This window comes from Bombina bombina, chromosome 5 (assembly GCF_027579735.1).
Source record: "Bombina bombina isolate aBomBom1 chromosome 5, aBomBom1.pri, whole genome shotgun sequence".
Lineage (NCBI taxonomy): Eukaryota > Metazoa > Chordata > Amphibia > Anura > Bombinatoridae > Bombina > Bombina bombina.
The window spans coordinates 562,546,046-562,569,214 of record NC_069503.1 but is presented as its reverse complement, the minus strand read 5'-3'; the positions used below and the strand labels follow the sequence as shown (position 1 = coordinate 562,569,214).

General features: G+C 38.3%; 1 protein-coding gene across 1 annotated transcript in view; it reads left to right on the top strand.

Annotated features, from left to right (window-relative positions):
- DNAH5 (dynein axonemal heavy chain 5) overlaps positions 1-23,169 on the top strand; it is a 1,563,391-nt gene that overhangs the window by 610,640 nt on the left and 929,582 nt on the right. Inside the window, 1 exon segment of the mRNA XM_053715797.1 lies at positions 16,090-16,212. Coding sequence (XP_053571772.1) covers positions 16,090-16,212 — 123 coding nt within the window.

The following is a 23,169-nucleotide window of genomic DNA, read 5'->3' as shown; positions in this document are numbered from 1 at the left end:
CGAGTATTTCGGTATTGAGTTGCGTAGTCATTGTCTATTAAGAAAAGGACGTGATTCTCTAATATTTTAAATTGGTTGTGATTTACTTTATTTGTCCAATAATTTATCTTATACCAGAATTTCTTTATTTTAGGACAGCTCCAAAAACATTGACGTAAATCTGCATTGCTAAGTTTACATTTATAACAATATGCTCCTGCCTCATCCCAGTGAGCTTGTATCTTAGTGGTGATGTAGGCTCTATTTATTAATTTTAGATGTGACTCCCTCCATGACGATGAAAAGGTTGCCGCATCTACAAGCTTGACACTTTTCTGTATCACCTCAGTTGAGACTTGCCAATCCTGAGCAATCTTTTGGACATGCATCTGGCCAAGAAACCTTAAAACCCTATCGCTCCCAAAGTCTGTATATAATGTCGAACCTGTAGAAAGGCATAAAATTCTTTATTTATAAGTCCAAATTCATTATGAAGCTCCCCAAAGGACTTACAACTCCCTGTGATATGGTCTTTAACTTGGTATATATACCTAAACCCTTTCAGCGCCCATTCTCTAAAAATGTTGCAGTCAAGTGCCAGAGCAAAGCCAGGGTTGCCCATTATAGGTAGTTATTCTGAGTACCCAAAATAAATGTTTATTTTTTTTTAAGTATTTTTTGCCACGCAATGATAACATTGTAGATACTAAATATTTGTCTAACTTTGCGAGGACATTCTGTTGCAGGGCAGTGAAGGAGAGCCGTGAGCGCATAAGGATACACGATAGACAAGGTCTTGTGTTGCATAATACTCTGCGTCAGATAGCCAGTCTAGTGCTATCTTAGCAATTGCTGTTAAATTATAGGTCTCTATGTCTGGTAAAGCCATCCCACCCTCACTCCTAGCTAATGTTAGTGTCTTAAAAGCAACCGATCTGCACTTGTCTCCCCAGAAGAACTGGAGACATGCTTGTTTGAGTAAAGTTAGGTCTTGGCGCTTAATCAAGAGCAGGATATTTTGCATTAAGTACATCAGTTTTGGGAATATTATCATCTTTATCAAATTTATTTTACCTGTTAAGGTTAATTTAAATTTTGCCCAATTTTTAAGATCTTTGAATATTTTAGCAAAAAGCGGGGGATAATTAAGTCTATACCAATCATTGCTATCATATCAATAAATAGCTTGATTCCCAGATAGGTAAATGCTTCCACGGTTTCCTTAAACTGAGAACAGAGATAAGAATTTTCCTGTTTCCATAACCAAAACATCTCTGACTTCGCTGTATTAACTTTATAGCCTGAAAAGGCACTAAATTCTTGCAAAATTTCCATTAGTCTGGGGATAGTATCCTGGGTGTTGGACAAAAATATTAATGTCATCTGCATATAGTAGGGTTATCATCTGTCTCGCGTTGATTCTAATACCTTCAATATCCTTCCTTAGCCAATGGCTCCAGTGCCAGATTAAATAAGTATGGGGATAAGGGACAGCCCTGCCTTGAGCCTCTGTATAATTGAAAATTTTCAGTGGGCCTATCATTAATTATAATAGCAGCATTAGGTTGCTGGTAAATTATCTGTACAAATTTTGCGAACGAGCCCTCGACTCCAAACCTGGAAAGAGATGTAAACAAATAATCCCAGTTAATGGAGTCGAAGGCCTTCTCCGCATCTAGTAATACTATTGCTGCATCCGTTACTCTGTCTATTATTTTTATTTTACCTTTCTGTGCTGCATTCTGATAGACATTCAGAATTAGCTGAATTTTCCTTAGATTACATGAGGAATTTCTGCCGGTCATAAAGCCTACTTGATCCTTATGAATAAGAGGATCCAAGGCTAGTTTAAACCTGTTTGCTATAATACTTGTTAATAATTTATAATCCCCGTTTAAAAGGGAGATCGGCCTGTACGAGCTTATCTCTTCTTTGTCTTTCCCTTTTTTTTGGGATTAAGGCTATTGATGATGCTGTGAAATACTTAGAGCATGGCATACCATCTATATAATAATTATTAAATAGCTTTACCAAAGTTGGTGCAATTTCCTCCATGAGGCATTTATATAGCTCCACCGGAATCTGGTCAGGCCCGGCAGCTTTGTTAGCCGGTGATTTCTTAATAGCATTAATAACTTCTTGGAGAGAAATAGGTTTATTTAGATCTTCTAAGTTAACTTTCTCTATCTTGGGGATCTTTAAATCTCTCCAGAATTTCTCTTTTATTTGTGTATTTGTTTATTGTTCTGAATATAGATTCTTATAAAATTGGAGTATAAAGTCCTCCACTCTTTTTATATTAGTAAGTCTACCCTGTGGGGTTTTAAGGGACTCAATCGCAGATTTCTTTTGTTTAACTTTAATTATATTTGCCAAAAATTGCCCTGCCTTACACCCGTGCCTATAAAATGAGAACCTAGTCCTTAGCTCTTCCCGTGCCAATTTTTGCGCCATAAATACTTCCCTTTCTTTCTTTTTCCTCTGGTATGAGTCCCAATTTATCTGAGTTGGGTCATTAATATAGCTATTATATGCATTGCGAAGCTGGTTCGCCAATTGTGTGTCTCTAGCTAAAAATATGCGTTTCTGCGCAACTAGATATCCCTTGATTTCTCCCCTTATCACGGCTTTAAATGTTTCCCATAAGGTTTCAGTTCGAATTTCTGGGGCGTAATTAACTTTGTAAAACTCCCTCCATCTTATCTTTAGCCACGTTTTAAACTGTACATTATATGCTAAGTGTTTCGGGAAGAAAAACCTATTGCCTGCTGTCTGCTTATTCCGGATTTTTATGTTCATAGTAACAATAGCGTGGTCTGAGATTAAGATTTCCTTAATATCTGCTACTATTTCATACGTAAACAGCTTATCTGCTATCAAAAAATAATCCAATCTAGACATTGCTTGGCGGGCCTGAGACTCGCATGTATACCTTTTTACATCCGGGTTCTGCGCCCTCCATATGTCTTTAACCTTAAGCATTTTATTAAACAGTTTAGTTGTTCTGGCCTCCTTTTTAGTGTTTCTAACTATACTATGTGGGAATCTATCTATTGTAGGGTATAATGTCCTATTAAAATCCCCAGCCACAATTAGATTTTTCAGGCAGAATGGAAGGAGTTTAACTTGTATTGTGTCCCAGAATGCTTTATCCGGTTTGTTTGGGCCATAGATGTTACATAATATAAAAATCACTCCCTCGACCTCGATCTGGAGGATATTGTATCTTTCGCCTGGATCCAGTTCTGTCTGCAAAATTCTATATTGTAGCTTTTAATTCAATAGGAACGCGACCCCTTTCTTCCTATGCATGCAGGGTGTACCCACAACCTCCCCTACCCAGCCAGTGGATAGTTTCGCTAACTCTGCCTCCTTTAAATGAGTCTCTTGTAGGAAGACTATATCGGGTTTATGTCTTTTAAGTTGTGCTAGTATCTTTTTCCGTTTTTGGGGGGATGTTAAAGCCTCCTACATTCCATTAGGCCAAAATTAGTTAATCCTTCATTGACTTAACTTAAAAATATGTGTCGTCGGCCTTCAACTAAGCCCTCAGCATGGAGGGGGGACAATGGAGGGGGAGAGAGCAAAAAGAGAGAAAGAGAAAAAAAAAGGGAAGGGAAGGGAGGGTAGGGAGCCAGTCCTTGTGGTGAAAAAACAGAATACAAATCCACAAGGTACTGGCAACAAACAAAAAAACAAACAACCACTATGCCCTTAACCGTTAGATTGGCCATCATGCCAGTATTAAAGTCTGCTTTACTTTTACGCGGTCCCTATATATTAAATGTGTATAATCTATCTATGAGGTTACATAGGAATACCTTTATTTTTAAAAAACTCTTTTACTGCACACATATCCCTCAGCGCCACCTGTTCATTTTCTGTAAAGACCTTTCATATTGCTGGATATGCAATTGTGGCCTTCATACCTATATTAATTAATTTAGAGCAAAAGGGCACCATTTCTTTTCTCTTTAGAGAAGTCTCATTGGAGAAGTCTTGAAACATTAAAATTTTATTATCTCCAAATGAAAAAGGGAATTTCTGTTTATAGTGCTGCAGGAGAGTGGATTTATCCTGGAAGTTTAAAAATTTGGCAATCACTGGTCTATTTTTAGTGTTACCATTAGGTAAGATTTTTTGTGGGCCTATCCGGTGGACCCTCTCTACTGCCAGTAGTAATAGGTTATCCTTAATGCCTAATGTCTGGGGTAACAAAGCTGAGACGTAGTTAATTAAATCTTGTTGTGTTACTGATTCAGGTATACCTATGAATCTCACATTGTTCCTCCTTGCTCGGTCCTCAATCTCGTTTATTTTTTGTTGTATATCAGTAATATCTTTTGTATGTTGTGTAGTGATTTCCCGTTGGAGGGAGTTAGCATCCTCTATATCGGAAACCCTTTGTTCTACCTCATTCAATCTATGTGTGAATAGCTTAACTTCTGTAGTTAGGTCCAGTATATCTGTTTTAATCTGCTCAAATTGTGGGAGCATGCACTCTTTGACTATTTCACGTTGTTCAGGAATCATTGTCTCTATTTGCGTGCCTGTAATAGAGGAGTTAGTGGCACTTTCTATGCTGGGCCTATTTTTCTTTTCTCTGCTTTTAGGCGGCATACTTGGGTATTTAATCTTATAATTAGTGATAAATTTATCCATACAGTAAAGTGAGTAGTGTAATAAGTGACAGAAAAAAGGTGGTCTTTTTTTATTTATCAGGAGAGTGTATATCAGGGGGGTGTGAAGAAAAGACAAAGCAACAAACAACCAATCTGTGACCAGACTCGACTCAGCAAACTAAGGTCGAGTTTAAAAAAAAGTTTAATATTGTGTAATCTATAACCTCTTGTAGTAGAAAGGGTGACCCCTAGGGCTCTGTGTGTGCGTGAGTACAAGTGAATAAGTACTGTTTTCAGGGATTTAAACTAATTTTATATGCCTAAATGGACTTGTGCAACAATTTAAAAAAAAGACAGGGTATTCAGAAAAATTAAAGAAAGCGATGCAAAACAAAGAGATCCTTTCTAATATTTTCTGCACCTGTGCCACCAGCTCCTTTCCTTTATAACATTGCAAATTTATAGCACTTATAACCGGTAATACTTAGTGTTTAGAGCATCTTGCCCATAATCAGTTAAGCATATAACAGGTCACCAACAGAAGAGTATCAACAGCAACAAAAGAAAAAGAAAAAAGAAACAGAAAAAAAAGGAAAAACAGTCCCTCCATAATTAACACAACATGCATCCTTTAGAGAAAAAGTCCGTTATGCAAAGAGGAATGGAAGCCTATAAATACAGTTGCTTTGGTAAGCTTCCCACAGCATTAACGTTTTATTGCCCTCTGTTATTTATTTGTCTTCCCGCAGTGTCAAGCAGGGTGAAGGCAAAAGGGGCAGATTACACATATGGCAGCGCAGAGGCAGTAGGGCAAGGGAGTCAGTGAGCTATTACATGGACCCCAACACTTCTATTCCTACCCCGGAGGGGTTATGGGAATTAGTAAACTTAGGCCTTCGCCATACAAAGGGGCTCTCCTCAGCTCTGTTATCAGGTGCTGTAATTCCACAGTGTTCCCCGTTCCTTTAAAAGCTAGGGCAGTCCCTTTTTTGAGGATTATCCCAAGCCGCTCTGTATAGTCTTTTGCCTCCTACCCAGTAATGAGGGTTATAGGAGATGATGGGGCCTATATTCTGATTGTCCTGCCCCGGACTGTGTATCGTTTAGGGTAGATCAGCAGTACCCCGTAGGGTTATGGAAGATACTAAGTTTAGGCATTAACCAAACAAAGGAGACTCTTCAGCGTTGATATCCGCTGTTGTAAGACCAGGATGACCCCAGCTCCTTTAACAACTAGGACATTCCCCTTTTAAAAGGTATCCCAGGTAATTCTGTGTAGCCTTTAGACTCGTACCCAATAGTGAGGGTTATGGGAGGTAATGGACCTAGACTCTGGAATTCCTGCCCCAGGCTGTGTGCTATTTAAGATAGTTCAACGGACGGACAACAGCCGCTGGTGATTAGGTAGCTTGTTTAGCTCATCTGTTATATTTTTTAAGCTAGTGCTATTACCCCCGCTCCAAATTTGAATCACAAAAGGCCGGTTCGCCTAGCAAACTGACTCCGTGGAGTTCTATACAATCTATGGTACGTTACCACCTCTGTTGCCTCTGGGGAGTCGTAAGCCGTTGCATCAGTTCTTTTTAGTTTGTGCCTTGGCAAGCTTGTTCCCCCAACGAGGGGTGTCTCTCTTACTCACTGTTCCGGTGATGTTATATCCCCAGAAGTCCGCTTCACCTGCTTCTCTTTTAGCGTGCCTAAATACTTAAGTCCTTTGCAGTGGGTCCGCTCCCTTCTGCTTCTATGTAGAGACCGGCCAAACCATCCAGTAGGGCAAGTGATTGGCTCCAGCCACAGAGCTTGCGGCGCCTATGAAGATTTCCTCGATGCTGGTTTCACCTCTCTTTCATCCGGCCGGTCGTTGCACCACAGCCTAGCATTTAGCACATCGATCAGAGCTGCTGACAGAGCTCGTGGAAGGACGCGCGCTCAGCAAGCTACCTGCTTGCGCCGCCTCTTTCCGGAAATCTCCTGCTGGCCCACTTTTATATAAGCCATGCAAATCAAACTTCTGAGCCAGAAGGATAGGGTAAAAGCTGTGGTTTTCTGACCCTTGCGCTTACCATAATACAGGATAAACAAGGAAGATGATTGACAAAAATCCTTGGTAGCATGATGATAGAACTTTAAAGCCCTAACAACATCCAGATTAGGGAACAACCTCTCAGAGGAAGAAGGATTGGGACAAAGAGATGGAACAATAATTTCCTGATTGATATTGGGAGTTGAGACAACCTTTTGTTGTGATGCTGTATTTGATATTATAAAAATCAATGTGAAGAGCACGCCTTTGTCTATTCTTGCCAGGAGGGCCTTGTGGCTTAAGTCCTGAAATGCTGACATGGGTCTAAATCTAGGTTGTTATCTCTCCCCTTTCAAGGAAAGAAATTGTGTGGGTCTTATTTAGATTCTATTATATCTACTATAACTGGGGGTAAGGGAGTTTTTCTTACTCAGGACAAAAAGTCTTAGTAAAAATTCAAAGCTACTAATCAGTTTTGTTCCTGACTCCTTTCTTCTGAAAGGTAACTCTGGTTCAGTCTGGAGGCCTAATGCCAATTGGAACAAGTCCAAACACAGTAAGAAGTCTACCCCAGCCTCCAAATTCCCATGAAGGTGCGGCCCCCGATCCAGGTGTTCTGGTAGGGGGCATATTAAAGCTTTTTTAGGAGGCTTGGTTTCAATCTGACCCAGATCCATGGGTTCAGAATATTGTTTCTCAGGGATATCGGATTGGATTCAGAGCAAGGTAAAAGATCATGGACTGTCACCACCATGAAAGAAAGGAATTGATCAGGTAAGTATAAATTATGTTTTGCCCACTCCTTGGTTATAATATCCTCCACAAATTAAGCTACAGGGAACACTTCAGGGGTCTTCAACTTAGGTTTAAATACCATATCTAATTTATCTACCTGTTTTTCCTCTGAGGGCTTAGACTCAGATATGCCTAGTTTGCTTAACACCTCTTTAAGTAAATATCTCCGGTGTTCAATTTTAAATCTAAAATCAATGTCTTTAGAGTCCCTTTCTGACTCTCCAGAGGAGTTAGAGGATGAAAGTTCTCCTTCAGAACTAGCTGAGGAATCGTCAACTTCAGACAGCTGCATATGGCAGATTGCTGCAGCTCCCATAGAACTCCTGGTCCTAGACTCAGAGAAGAACACTTCTTAACCTTTGTCTTCCTTTTCCCTGTAACATTCATAGCAATCAAGACAGCAGAGACCCCAGACTGTAATTGGGCTGCGAAATCATGTGAAAAATCACCAACCCCCGAATAAGTTAGAGGCACGGGTCACAGGGAACTTTATGTGTTGAAAAAGGGGCCACCATTTGAGGTTTTAGTACTGGCATATCAGGGCAAACTAAGGTATGTGAGTCAGCAGGACATTCAGGAGTAGACTGAGCTGGTGGGGATACTGCGGGTGTCTGTATACTAGGAGTCCCAGAATGTGACTGTAGAGCAGAAGTAAGGCGTGCATTGCATAATTAGGCAGGAAGACTCAATGTATGCAACCTGCACGCATACATTTATTAGAGTCAAATAAGTGAGCAGGAATAATATCCTCCTGACTGGGTTCCATTAATGAGTCATCCATAATGACAATAATATGATGATAGAAAAGTATACCAATGTGGATATAACTTGGCCAAAATTGTCTGTGACCCCCTCCCCCACAGCTATTATCGTGTCCTTAATGAATGATCCGCATGAGGTGTCTTACCATCTGTGTTATAGTGCCATGACACCCCACTGTCTCTCCTTCAGGGATCTGGACTGGGCCATTGCGCACTTTAAGGAAAGTATGAAGGTGTGCCTAATTGCCTGTGGTGGGAGTCTGAGACCCACCCACCACCGCAGTTCGATTGTGTAGAAAGAGTGCTGTCAGCACACTCCGTGTGTAGCATGCCGAAGATCCCCCAAAGTAATATAAATATAATAAAATTTGTTACCCAGTTGCAGGAGTCTGCCTATACATGCTCCCACGTAGGAGCCTGGGAGAACTGAGTGGTCACCGAGGCAAAAGGCCTACTGAGCCTTTACAACTGCCTCATAACTATCCATAGCAGCATGCACCGGATCCGAACAGCAAGCCCAGTCAGAGGACCTGGTGCAGCTTCTGCCAGATCAGTAAGTTCCCCTAAAGGAACTCTTGTCAGAAGGTCCCTAGTCCTTGCTGTCCCAGACTTGCAACAGTGAGAAAGTTAGCCTGAGCTATAAGGGTCCCTCATGACTGTCCCCTGGACCCTGTTAGCCCAGACAGCAGACAAGCTAATATATACCCTGTCTCAGTAGGCAACAAGCCATTAGAGGAGTAGATATAGTAAACTGGACTTACCCATCTTCCATCCCGAGGGAGTCCTGAAACAGAAAGGAAAATCAGTGTAACTAACACTGTTTGCCTAGAAAGGGAGGATAGCATAATAAACTGGAAGATGCATAGGAACTTCCCTGCAACATCCAGTGGCTAATATACACCAAAACTCTACGAAGAGGATCACATGGCTTTCTACAACTCCCCTGCCCTCTCTTGTAGGAAACAATCAATTGAGGACAATAAAATCAAAATCTTCAACAGAGTACTCACTAACCTTAGCACATCAATTCCAGAATTAATGAGAGAGTTTAATGATTTTAGAAATATATCTAACTTCTTAATTAATTTTTCGAAGTCAGAAATCGTGAATCTTAACTTAAGTCAGACAGAACTGCATCTTACACAAAAAATGTGTCCGTTTAAATGGCAATCCACATCTATTAAATATTTAGGGATATCACTGGCGCACCACCACTCAGATTTAATAGCTCTTAACTATGACACCCTCAAGAAGAATATAATAGCTGACCTCGGCTCTTGGAGATCCAAACGCCTTAATTGGTTGGGGAGAATGGGGATAATAACCATGAACATACTACCTAGACTTTTGTATCTTTTTCAAACTGTCCCAATATCTCTCCCATAATCTTATATAACTTCTCTACAAAAAATTATTAATGATTATATCTGGGATAGAAAACATCCCAGAATTAACAAAACATTAATGTGCCTTCCCAAAACATCAGGGGGACTGGGGGTTCCAGATCTGAAAAAGTATTGACAGGCGATATCCCTACAAAGAATAGTAGACTGGCACACTAATTATCAAGAAAAGATATGGGTTAAGATAGAACACCAAATAAGCTGCCTTCATCATCTAGGCTCATTGTGCTGGCTAGAGAATTCTGAACGAATGATAAAGTTAACAGATAACTATATAATTACAGAAACATTTAAGATGTGGGATAGATTGACGGTTTTGTACCCATTACTCTCATCCAAACCCTCACCCCTAACACCGCTCCTAGGTAACCCAGAATTTCCTCCGGGTATTGAAATAGTTAAACTAAACCCTCTAGATAGGCAAAGTAATCTACCTTTTTACATCCTTACTGAGGCAGGGACAATGTATCCTAGGTCGAAGCTCATAGAAAACAATCTACATATATTTAATAACTGGTATTTCTACTTGCAAGTTCATTCATTTCTCCAATGTAACCAGGGCCGGACTGGGACCAAAAATAGGCCCGGGCATTTTAAGGCAAAGCAGCCCACTCCCCCCATGTTTTATTTAACAGTCCACATACACCCACACATGCATGCACAAAACACACATAAACCCACTCACATGCATGCACACATACATGCACACAACACACACACCACACATACACAACACACATACACCCACTCACTTGCACACACATACACCCACTCACTTGCATGCACACACCACACATACACCCACTCACTTGCATGCACACACCACACATACACCCACAACACACCACACATACACCCACTCACAACACACATACACCCACTCACATGCACGCACACATACACAACACACATACACCCACTCACTTGCACACACACACACACATACACCCACTCACTTGCACGCACACACCACACATACACCCACTCACTTGCACGCACACACCACACATACTCCCACTCACTTGCATGCACACACCACACATACACCCACTCACTTGCACGCACACACCACACATACACCCACTCACTTGCACACACAACACACATACACCCACTCACTTGCACGCACAACACACATACACCCACATGCACGCACACACTACACTCATATAAATGTAATTATATATATATTGTTTAACTATTTTCAGGAGAGTGCAAGAATTATGATTGCTCAACAAAGAAAAGTAGTTAAACCCTGTCTGCCTCTCCCTGCAGTGTCTAAGCACAGTACAATACACATATCAGACACAATTCATATAGAACATATCTGTTTTTTTTCTAACACTGAGCTTAGCAATTATTGTGTAGCATGTTGCAGGATCACAGCAGCAAAGTATTCAATGTACATTCAAGTTTTTCAAGGGACAGTGAAGAAAACAGTTTTTTGGAGGAAAACTAGAAGAAAATTTAGCAAAATAATGAGGCATAGAAACATATTAACTTAAAAGTTAAATGAAGTACAAATTAAATATTGCCCACATTTATTAATAAAAGTAGGTTGAATAGCATATCTAATAATGGACTTTCATAGCAAGAGCAGTGAAGAATTTAAAAATGATAAATTAGCCTTCTACCTTAACAGTGAACACGCAAATCTACTACAAATGATTAATAGAGCCATGTGTTACTTTAGAATATAAACTGTATCTGTTACTTTAAAATGTTTTCTACTCTGAAAGCATAACATGAACTCCAGCTCATGGTGCACAATATAACCTATGCTATTATAGTTACTTACATAATGAATGCTGGCTTGCTCAGTTTTCTCCTGCTGTGCTCACTCCAGCTGGCTGTAAGTGCAAGAAGCATGCTGACTCCTGACACTGCGGCCGGCCGCCTGTATTGCTGCACTGTCTGCTATGGAACAGGGGATGATTTCCCAGCATCTCTGAAGCCACTCCAGCCTTGCAACCTTAGCATGACAGCATAGGGCCCCACTCAAAGATCCGACCTGAGTGTAGGTGTCTAGAAGGGGAAGGCAAGTAATATGCAGTCGTCACAAAGGGAAAAATAACTTGCTATGCTCTCCAACAAATTTTGAAAAATTATGCATCTTAAAATCTCCTATCAGACACACCTTATCCATAATATACAATATGCTACAACAGGTTCCAATAGGCACAGGACATCAATATATGAAAAGGTGGGAAAAAGAACTTAAAATCAACATCCCCCTGGGGATTTGTGTAAAATATTTAAAAGAACAATGAAAGCATCTACATCAGCCAGGACTTTAGAAATTAATTTCAAGATACTACATCGCTGGTATTATACCCCCGCACATTTAAAGACCCTATATCCACAAAGATCTGATCTATGCTGGCACTGCAAAAAAGAAGTAGGGAACATGGGACATATCTGGTGGAGTTGCGATAAAATCATTCCCTTTTGGGAAGATGTAGTAACCCAAACAGAAAAGTTATTGGGAACAAATATTCCATTAGACCCTCTATTGTGGCTCTTAAATAAACCCCCCAAAAAATTACCTGCAACATACTTAGCCTTATTCCAAATCACATCTAACAGTGCTAAAGTATTAACTGCACAACATTGGAAGCAAGATCAAATCCCCTCTATAGCCCTATGGGTAGACTCTATACATAAGACCTTGCAACTGGAAGAATACCATTATATGAAAACAATGAAACAAGATTCTTTTCACAAGATGTTTTTTATTTGAGAAGAGTACATACATAGCAAGTATACTATATGATGTATGACATAAGATACAAATCTTCATTAGATGTGAGATTATCTCGGATGAAAAAGTGAACAAGATATTTCATACAGGTTTTGCACTATATCGGACAATCATCAACCTTTTCTATCTATATTTCTTTTCTTCTTCTCTCTCTAAATTAACATATAGAAAAAAAAGGAGGTTAAAGGGCCATAATACCCAAATGTTTAAACACTTGAAAGTGATGCAGCATAGCTGTAAAAAGCTGATTAGAAAATATCACCTGAACATCTCTATGTAAAAAAGAAAGATATTTTACCTCAAAAGTTCCTCAGTAGCCACCTCCCATTGTAAAGGATTTCTAAGCAGCATTTTAGTGTGTCTGTCCTGGGACATCTGAAGGGACTAGCATCGTGCACTCTCATATTATTTCACCAATCAGGTAAAGGAAGCTTACTATGAAATCTCATGAGAGTTAAGTCAAATCTCATGAGATCACAGTAAGAGTTCATGACCTCAGCACTGCTGATGCTGATTGGCTGCTGTTCATTTCTTCATTTTTTTTTATTTTTTTACCTGCAGCTGGGAGCAGCTGAGTATAACTTTTTACACAGAACTGACTCTGCTGAGCTGAGGAAATTGTGAGGTAAAATATCTTCCTTTTTTACATAGAGATGCTCAGGTGATATTTTCCTGTCAGCTTTTTACAGTTATACTGCATCAGTTTCAAGTGATTTAGCATATGAGTATTATGTCCCTTTAATGTAATCAATTATGGTCATGTCAACATTAATTGTTACAATATGCAATACCAACTATATGTATAATGTGATGTAACGTGTCCATACACTGTAAATGTACCAATGTTATGTGCTACCTCAATAAAAAAATATTCAACAGAGCACCTCTCTCTGCCTACATCCATGAAATGAGGCAAAGAAATACTGAGAGAGTAGGGGAAGTGGGAGGGATATTTAATGCTCTGGGGTGTCTTTGCCTCCTCCTGGTGAAGTATTTCCCATATATTATGAATAGGAATTAGTGGACTCTCACTGCCATTTTATATATATATCAAAATAACAAGAGTATTGCATTGAGCAATGATACTTTTTTATTGGACTAACTATACATTTATAAGATGACAAGCTTTCGGAAGAGTGTGTTCCTTTTTCAAGTCTGAAGCAATACTGACTACTTTGATGGCATTTACAGATTATATCTTAAAACACAGGCTAAAAATACAAAGTGTTACAGAGGTCTGAATGCAGGGGGAGGAGGGGTGTCATAAAAATCATGATGGGGGTTTAGGAGACAGGCAGATTGTGTTAGTAAAAGATTACAGGCAGGGGACAAAATATGGTAATACACACAGCATATACTGACATAAAGTTATATATCAACATAGAATCCATATGAATAAAGATGGGAAATTAGGTATACAGGGGAATATAAAATAGTCAAAAAAGGAGAAAGGAAAGAAAAAAAAAGGGGAACAACAATAATGACAAAAGTGTCATACCTGCGTAGCTATACATAGAGAGTGTGGATATACAGTACATTTAAAAAAAAAATGATAATGGGTTAAGAAATCAGAGTCCACATTTAGTCCAGAATTTAGCAAGTTGAAGTGCATTATCATTTTCATTTCAAAGGTTTTTCTTTCCATGGTGTTTTTGAAGTTGCCTCCGAGAATCCTGATTTTGAGGTTTTGAATGGAGTGGTCAGGTTGGGTGAAATGGTGACCAACAGGAGTACAGTATTTTGTTTCACAGTGGTTTTTGATTGAGTGTCTGTGTAAGTTCATGCAACACTTAACCAGTTAACAACTAGTTAGTATCTAAATAACGTTCTATGTGGCATTAAATATAAAGAAAACAATAGGATATGATATATGTAGCTATTTGTTGTGACAACTTATGATCTTTACATAAGCTGTGCATAAACAACTTAATAGCAATTAGTATAGCTAAACATTATTAGACACAATGTGAATGTTTGCCTAACATGAAATAAGCAAAAATAAATGAGACTATATATACAAACTTAGCAGATAAGAGGTTAACCAAAAATAAAATATAAATGGAAATTCAGTGTGAAAACACAAGCAAGGTTAGTTGATCTGTATCCTTAGGCTTACAGGTGTTATTAAGTAATTGCAAACACAGAAACCTCAGCAGTTGGAAAATATACTGAACCAGTTTTAGATTGAAATACAGTCACTGTATAAATTTGAGTAATAGAACAATACCTTAGGAGATTTGATTCAAAATGTTCCACTGGATTTGTGAAGGGAGACACAGGAAGGTGATGCCTGAGAGTGTTGACCTGAATCAGCAAAAAGGCAGTTTTCAAAGTAAAATTTGTGGGTTAGCTTTAACTGAAACTTACAGGCACAACATAGAAGAATCCTGAGGATATAAACAAAGTTTAGACACACTGCTGCTATATTACAGAAGCAATGAAACTGACTTGCATTAATCAAGCAAGGTTTGCTTGTCTGAACACAGCTGATAAAGGCAGTGTTCAGAGGAGGAACTTCCTAAAAGAGACAGGAATAGTCGTGACAGTTTATCCGAAGGTGCAGTTTTTGGCTTGTTTCTCCAATATAACATCCCACTTCACATGCAGTGTAATGTATCATGTATACCACATTTGCAGATATACATGAATATGCCCCTTTAATGTTATAGGATTTGCTCTTGTGATTAGCTGTGTTGCTTTCACAAATGTGTTGACATAGTTTGCAGAGAGCTTTGTTGCAGCGCTTGGTTCCATTGTGAGTGTTCTTTTTATCAAGGAGTAGCTTTCTGTGGACCAGTTTCTGTTTTAGGTTGGGTGGTTGTCTGAGTGCCAGGATAGGGGGTTTTGGAAAGATTTTTTTGAGTGTGGTGTCCTCTAAGAGTAGTGGCTGTAAGTCTTTTATGATTTTTCATATTCCTTCTACAACAGGGTTATATTTGACAATTAGTGGGATACGTAATATGTTTTTCTTCTCCCTGTATTGTAGCAAGTGTTCACGTGGGGTATTAAGGGCAGAGTTAATTTGTTTGTTTATAACCTTTGTTTTGTAACCTTTTTCTCTGAATGATTGGGACAGTGTGATGAGGTGTTTGTCACTGTCCTTGGTGTCTGAGCAAATTCTGTGATATCTGGTGGCCTGACTGTAGATTATGGATTTTTTCATGTGAATTTTTCAATATTTTGGTATCTTTTGTTGAAAAACAGGGAGGTAAGCTCAGGAGCATGAAAGTGCCTGGAGCATAAAAATGTTATCCATTTGCAGGAACACTATATGGCAGCACTATTTCCTGCCATGTAGTGCTCCAGACACCTACCTAGGTATCTCTTCAACACAGAATACTATGGAAACAAAGCAAATTTGATAATAGAAGTAAATTGGAAACTTCTTTAAAACTGTAAAAATGTTTGTTGGAAATGTATATTCTGTTTATTAAAAATGAATATTGCATTAATATGTTTTTACATGTTTTCATCTACTTAACTGCAAAGGGCTTCAACACACTTCTATATGTGTCTTATGTGTGTGCATATGTATTTGTGTTTATATGTGTTTATATGTCTGTAAATACAAAATTAAATAAATTAAAGAATTAATACTATATGAATAAAGCTAATTTGATAATAGAAGTAAATGTGAAACTTCTTTAAAATGGTATGCTCTATCTGAATCACCAAATACATTTTTTTGGGTTTTATATCCCATTAATGATTGTTGTAAATGTATAATCTGTTGATGCACTTGTAGGTAACCAACCAGATGATAACAGCTTGCAAATCATATATAACAAACGACAATTCATCTACAATTTGGGAACAACCACAGGATATAGTCATTCAAAAACTTAAAGCTGCAATTAAACTAAATCAGGTAAGAATTTAATAACCATTAAAACTGTTCTAGAAAATATATCAACTATTTACAAAACAAGAGCTGTTTTGTATAGAGCAATAACATTTCACATATTTTAAAATTGATTTAGATTAGTAAAATCTTAAGGTGTAATTTTAATTCAATGATTTGGCTTAATCATAATAAATCTATTCCTTATCAGAAAATTATAGCATACGTTTTAGAAGCATTGTTTTTTTTCTTAATGGGTGTAAATGTGTCCCTTTTTCTTGCCTTAATAAATTAATATACTTTAATATGTTATGTAAAGTTATACTGTATGCAAGCTTTACCAGTGTTTTGGTGTATGGGAAAAAGCTGAACAGTTTTTAAATGATTTTCTATAGAGCAAGAATACTAGAAAGACACACATTGCCTTTATAATGAAATAGTGCTATACATGTTTAACATTATACATTTTGTATGCAGTATTATACAAATGTATAGGGTACTAACTGGATTATGCACTGCACTTAGTGACAGAATAAAATATTTTTTGTCTTTAAAACAAAATAAGTCAATATTTCCTTCTTGAAATACTATTTGTAGAGAAATATTTTGCTGGGTGCATTTTTTTAATGCATTTACTAGCTCTAAATTTAGCACTATTCTTCTTCTTTATTAGTATTTGTCTTTGTTAGTATTTCATAGAAAATTTGCTAAAATTATTATTCATTATTAACTGTTTCAAATAACAGCATATATACCGGCACATGCAAACAATTCAGTACCTTATATAATAAAAATAAAAGTATTCTATTTTCCACCCTACAGTAGTGGACTGTAACATCTAAGTGGCAGACTTTAAGAACCACTAGAGATTACATCTAAAGGTTCTGATGTAGTGCATACATAAACATGGGGAAATAATTTGTATAGTATAGCATATAGATGGATTTGCTGAGGGACCTAACTTTCATCTGTCTTAAAAGTACTCAGAAAGGTTCTATATATAGGTCATGTCATGTTTTAGTTTTGAAATAAAAAAGTTTTCTGAAATTATAATTTAGAAAACCAATTAGAAACAGAAATTGTAGTATACATACTGCACAAAGTAGAACTGTTATTAAAGGGACAGTAAAGTCAAAATTAAACTTTCATGATTAAAATTGAGCATGTAATTTTAAACAACTTTCCAATTTACTTCTGTTATCAAATTTGCTTTGTTTTCTTGGTATTTTTTATTGAAGAGTAAAACTAGGTAGGCTCATAAGAGCTCAGGAGTGTTTTGCAACATTGTATAAAAAAGCTACAAATAATGTTGCAAAACACTGCTGCCATAAACTAATAAAGACACGTTCACACTCCTATGCTCTTATAAGCCTATCTAGATTTACTCTTCAATAAAATATACCACAAGAGCAAAGCAAATTTGATAACAGAAGTCAATTAGAAAGTTGTTTAAAATGATATGCTCTTTCTGAACCATGAAAGTTTAATTTTTACTTTACCGTCCCTTTAATGCTCAAACTTGCTTTGTGCTTTAAAGGGACAGTAAGGGCAAAATTCGACTTTCATGATTCATATAGAGCATAAAATATTCCTTCCGTTATCTAATTTGCTTTGATCTTCTGTTAGCTTTTGTTGAAAAGCATACCGAGGTAGGCACTATTGGGAACTAGCAGGTGATTGATGGTTTCTTGTTTTTGGCTAACCCAGATTATTGATGTAAATTGCTTTATCTGAATCATGAAAGAAAAGTTTGGGTTTCATCTGCCTTCCCTTTCCTCCCTTTCCTTTCCAGACAATAGGTTTGCAAGTGTAATGTCCATAAATTCGGTTCTCAAGGGGGCCAAAATTAGTCAGTGAATACCCTATGTTATTATGAACTTTTATTTATTTTTTGGGTTTTTTTTCAAAGCTGTCCTTACAAAAAAAAATGAATTCCTATTAATTAAGTTAACTGTTTACAAAACAAGTACTCAAGTTTACAAAATGTGTTACTAATGTGCAAACTTTATTCAATAATGAATCAGTAATGTCTGTTTTCTGTGTAACTTTTCTGAACCACATAAAAAACATTTGCAGACATAAACATAAACATTTGTGGGCATCCCTTGTTCTAGACGCAATCGTCTAGTCACTCACATGAGAAAGTCACTCACATGGAGAAAGGTAGAAACTAATTATTAAACAGAAAACCATTCAAATCACTTCCCTTTTTTCTCCAGTTATCTAAAGTTTATGGTTTTAAAGAGTTGCTTTATGTGTAGCTTGGCTTCTTTTTTTATTCACTTACTCTTTGGATTCTAATAAGCTAATATTGATAGATCTGATCCATCCATGGGAACTGCAAGGGTCTCACCATGACTCCCACTAACTATTTTATACCAAACCTTCCTCTTCCCTGATTCTCTGACTATGTGTACAACATACAATATTCTTTTATTATCCTGACCTTTACTGCTAGGACCGGAAGTAAACTTCACAAAGATGGAATGCTTTTTCTACAAGGGTGTTTTACAAGGGTGTTCTACAAGGGTGTACCTTGTTCTCTAACATTTGAGTGCAGTATGCATGATTTCCTCACATATTTTTAATATATATTTGAAACATGAAAACCTATCTGCTCTCTCACTCAGGTTCAAATTCTTTATAATATTTTCAAAACAAAACTTTGACACAACATCTTCAAGTGTGCACTGTTGTTTCTTTTTGCTCATCTTTCTTATACACAACAAAGCTTCTCAATTAATAAATTGACTCTGTTTAGAAATTGACTCAGGTACTATGGTGGGATAGAATAGTCAAACTGGAAATCCTGGATATATAGCTGAGTGTAGTACACCAGTATGTAAGAGAAGTAGAGACAAAGTAGCTTGATAGAAGATAATACATATGTTAAAGTGTATCCACAGCAGCCTTGTAGCAACTACAGGATTGAAGCAATGTGGACACCCCTACTAATTATTTAGTTCAGGTGTTTCAGCCACACCCATTGCTAACAGGTGCTTAAAATCCAGCACACAACTGTGAAATCCCTATACACAAACATTGGCCATTTAGTGGATTGGATGTCACTGTCATAGGATTCCAACTTTGCCACAAGTCACTTTGTGAAATTTCTGCCTTACTAGATCTGCTTGGGTCAACTGTAAGTGCTATTATTGTGAAAAGAAAGTGTCAAGGAACAATAACAGCTAGGTACAAACTCACAGCTAATTACTGAAACATGTAGGATGTAAAAATCGCCTATCATCTGTTTCATTGCTCACTACAGAGTTCCAAACTCTAAACGGTCATATTAATACTACAGGATAAAAGACATTTCAGACAATTAGGTGCTTCCCAACTTTGTGGCAAAAGTTTTGGAAAGCCCTTTCCTGTTTCAGCATGCCTGTGCCCCTGTGCACAAAGCATGGGCCATGAAGACATGATTTGGTGTGGAGGAACTTGAGTGGCCTGCACAGAGCCTGACCTTAAACCCATTTACCACTTTTGGGATGAATTGGAATGCTGATTGAGAGACAGACCTTCTCACTCCACATTACTGCCTGACCTTACAAATGCTCTTTTGGCTGAATGGGTTAAATTTTCACAGACACAGTCAGTGGTTGGGGGGTGTTTGATCAAATGAAAAGTGATATAAAAAAATTGGAGGATTGAACAAATTATTTGGATTTAAAGTTTAACACTGCAAAGTGCAAGATAATGCATTTAGCAAAGAAAAAGCCATTAATTACAAACTCAATGACACTTTACTGACAACGTAATGTTGCAGTGGGTAAGGCCAGTAGAATGATTTGTTGTATCCGTAGAGGTATTTGCAGCAGAAATAGTAAGGTTCCTTGAACATAGATGGCGTAGGGCACAAAAGAAGGCTCAGACTAATGTTTCATATCTAAGGAACGCAACCTTAGGACAACAATGGTAGCCTGGGACACATACAAAGAGAGTTCTTCTGGACACAAATATGCATACTAATGCATACACTCTGAGCCTGTAAGATAACACATGCCCACAAGCAATTCTCTTAATTTTTAATCGGTGCAGCAGTGGGGGTGAAGGACTTTATCCTCAATTGTTGTGTTTAACTTCATTTATTCTTATACTTGACTTTGTCTAATCTTAACTTGTTTTGATTACACTACGTAGAAGAGGAAATTTCATAATCTCAGTTCATATATAGAGCACTAAAAGTTATTGGTGATTGTGCTTTAGAAATTGTTTTCCTTTTGATTGTTTTATATTGCATTCATAACATTCAGTGGTCTACACAACATTCCCTATACATCATATCTCTCCCCCCCTTTTCCCCCTCAACCGACTCAAACTTTCTTGCACAGGAATAATTCCAGATTGCTTCAATATGCGCAGGGCACCAATGGCACACCCAATAAACATTATTACTATAAACGTCAAAGGGTTCAATATACTTCAGAAACGATCCATAATACTTAATCACCTATATAAACAAAAAGGGGCAATTATCCTACTCCAGGAGACACATTTTAAAAAGGGACAGGAGCCCAAATGGTTTCACCACAAATACACCACAGCATACTTTTCTTCCAGCCCTTCCAAAAAGAGCAGTGTGGGCATCTTGATTAGGCACGATATACCCCTGGAACTCATACACTTGGAAAAAGACACAGAGAGGAGAACCCTCATACTGACAGGCTTACTCTACGGTCGGCCCATTACATTGGTAAATACAAATTTTCCAAATAAACAGCAATTGCCATTTATGTGTAAACTCTCCAGTAAAATACTAGATCATACCAAAGGCACATTAATAGTTGGAGGAGACTTCAACGTTACACTTGATCCAGACATGGACACCTCTGCGGGTACCACCAATATCCCCAAGGAGACATCAGGAACATACATCCTTAGCTGTAGTTGACACACAGCGCATACTTCACCCTACCACCAAGGACTACACTTTCTACTCACATCAACACAGCATATACTCCTGTATTGATTATATATTGACTGATTCAATACTAACTAAAACATGGTCAGACCATGCCCCGGTCTTTTATCAAATTGAATGGCCCGATAGCCCCATGATACCCTTCATATGGAGGTTAGATGATGGCCTATTAGATCATCCACTCATACAACCATAGGTAGAAAAAGCATTAAATGACTATTTTCAAATCAATACCACACCCGACACTTCATGGACAAATATCTGGGAGGCACACAAATGCGTCCTACGAGGGGGATTATTAAAACACAAAGCACATTTAGTGCAACAGAACAGAAATAAATATGAATCCCTACTACAAGACTTAAAACACCTAGAACAATCTCACAAAAAAGATCCAAAAAATGCTGACCTTAACACTTGAATCAATTAAACTAGAAAAGAACTAAACACTTTCTTACATCAAGAACAACAAAAGAGCGCCCTGATCTTGCAGCAAAGATATTATGATCAAGGAAACAAGGCAGGCAAGCTTTTAGCTAGATCACTTAAACGTCAACAAATAAAGTCACACATACACCATCTTAAAACCAAGACAGGTCGGGTCAAGCAAGATAGCTTTTCCATTGCAGAAATATTCCGTTCCTATTATTCAGCATTATATAATATTGCAGGAGTTGAAAACACTACTAAAATGCTAGACTGTAAAACTAGAGCCATTTCTACATACCTAGAAAAAATGTAATTGTCCAAACAAACTGATGAGCAATTTCAAAAGCTAGATCTCCCCATCAGTGTGACTGAAATAAAAGCAGCAATCAAGTCATTACCCACAGGAAAGAGTCCGGGCCCGGATGGTTTCGGTGCAAAATATTATAAAATATTTTCCAATATCCTTGCACCTAAACCTGCAAACTTATTTGACTCCCTTAGCGTGTTGGAGGGCTCGAGGACCACATCACTGTTCTACTGAAGCCAGGCAGACCCCCTAATACACCAGAAAATTTTAGGCCTATATACAGATGTAAACATTTTTGCAAGAATCCTGGTCGATAGGCTGAATCCCCTACTCTCACTATTGATAGCTCCTGACCAGGTGGGTTTCATCCCACGCAGAGAAGCGAGGGATAACACCTTAAAGATTTTACAACTAATGACACATGCACGCAATACCAACCAACCAATGGCCCTTATTTCGACAGATGCCGAGAAGGCCTTTGACAGGGTGGACTGGAATTTTCTCAGGGCCACTCTGTCCAAAATGAATGTAGGTAGACATTTTATAGATAAAAAAAATTCTCTCTGGGGCAGAGCTTGGCCACGCAGGCGAATGGCCGTGCATTAGAAGAGCTCCAAGTCCTTGAGGGAATGCGACATATAGTAGTGGCTTGAGAGACCCCTAAGACCCTCTATTATATGTGGGGGAGATTATAAAATGACCCAGCGCACATTTATAGCTGGATGCCCTGGGGGCGCCGACCGCAGCGGAAAGGAAAGCTAGCGCCATCAGATAAGGCCTACCAACGCAGCCTTGTACACCGCCCAGAGTACTCACCAGTACCTCAAGTCAGAGGAGCTGTAAAGGGGATCACGGTAGTTGCAGTGGGCAAACTTGTAGACCGGAGGCAATTCTGCAATACACCACGCTGCAGAGTGACAGGAAGGACCGCTTTGTCTTAGTGGAGCTTGACGGAGCAGAGAGGAAAACCAGCGCCATTAGGGTGACTTGTCCACGCAACTCTGCACACCGCCTAGAGTGTTCCCTAGAACATCGAGCAGAAGGGCTCAAAGTGATTGAAGTGGGCAAACTTATTGACCAGGGGTAATTCCTAAGCACTTCATGCTACAGAGTGACGGAACTGACTGCTGAGAATTAGCAGAGTTTGACTGAGTAGGTGAGACACTTTCACTTTACACATTTTGACCGAGTTTGGTGGCTATTCCTAATAAAAAAGTATTTCAAAATTTTCAAGTGTGCACTGTGACAAACACACAGAGACTTCAGCCCAGTCAGTAGAGACTTTTTGCAGCAACTCTCAGAGCGTGTTCACTATAAGACACGC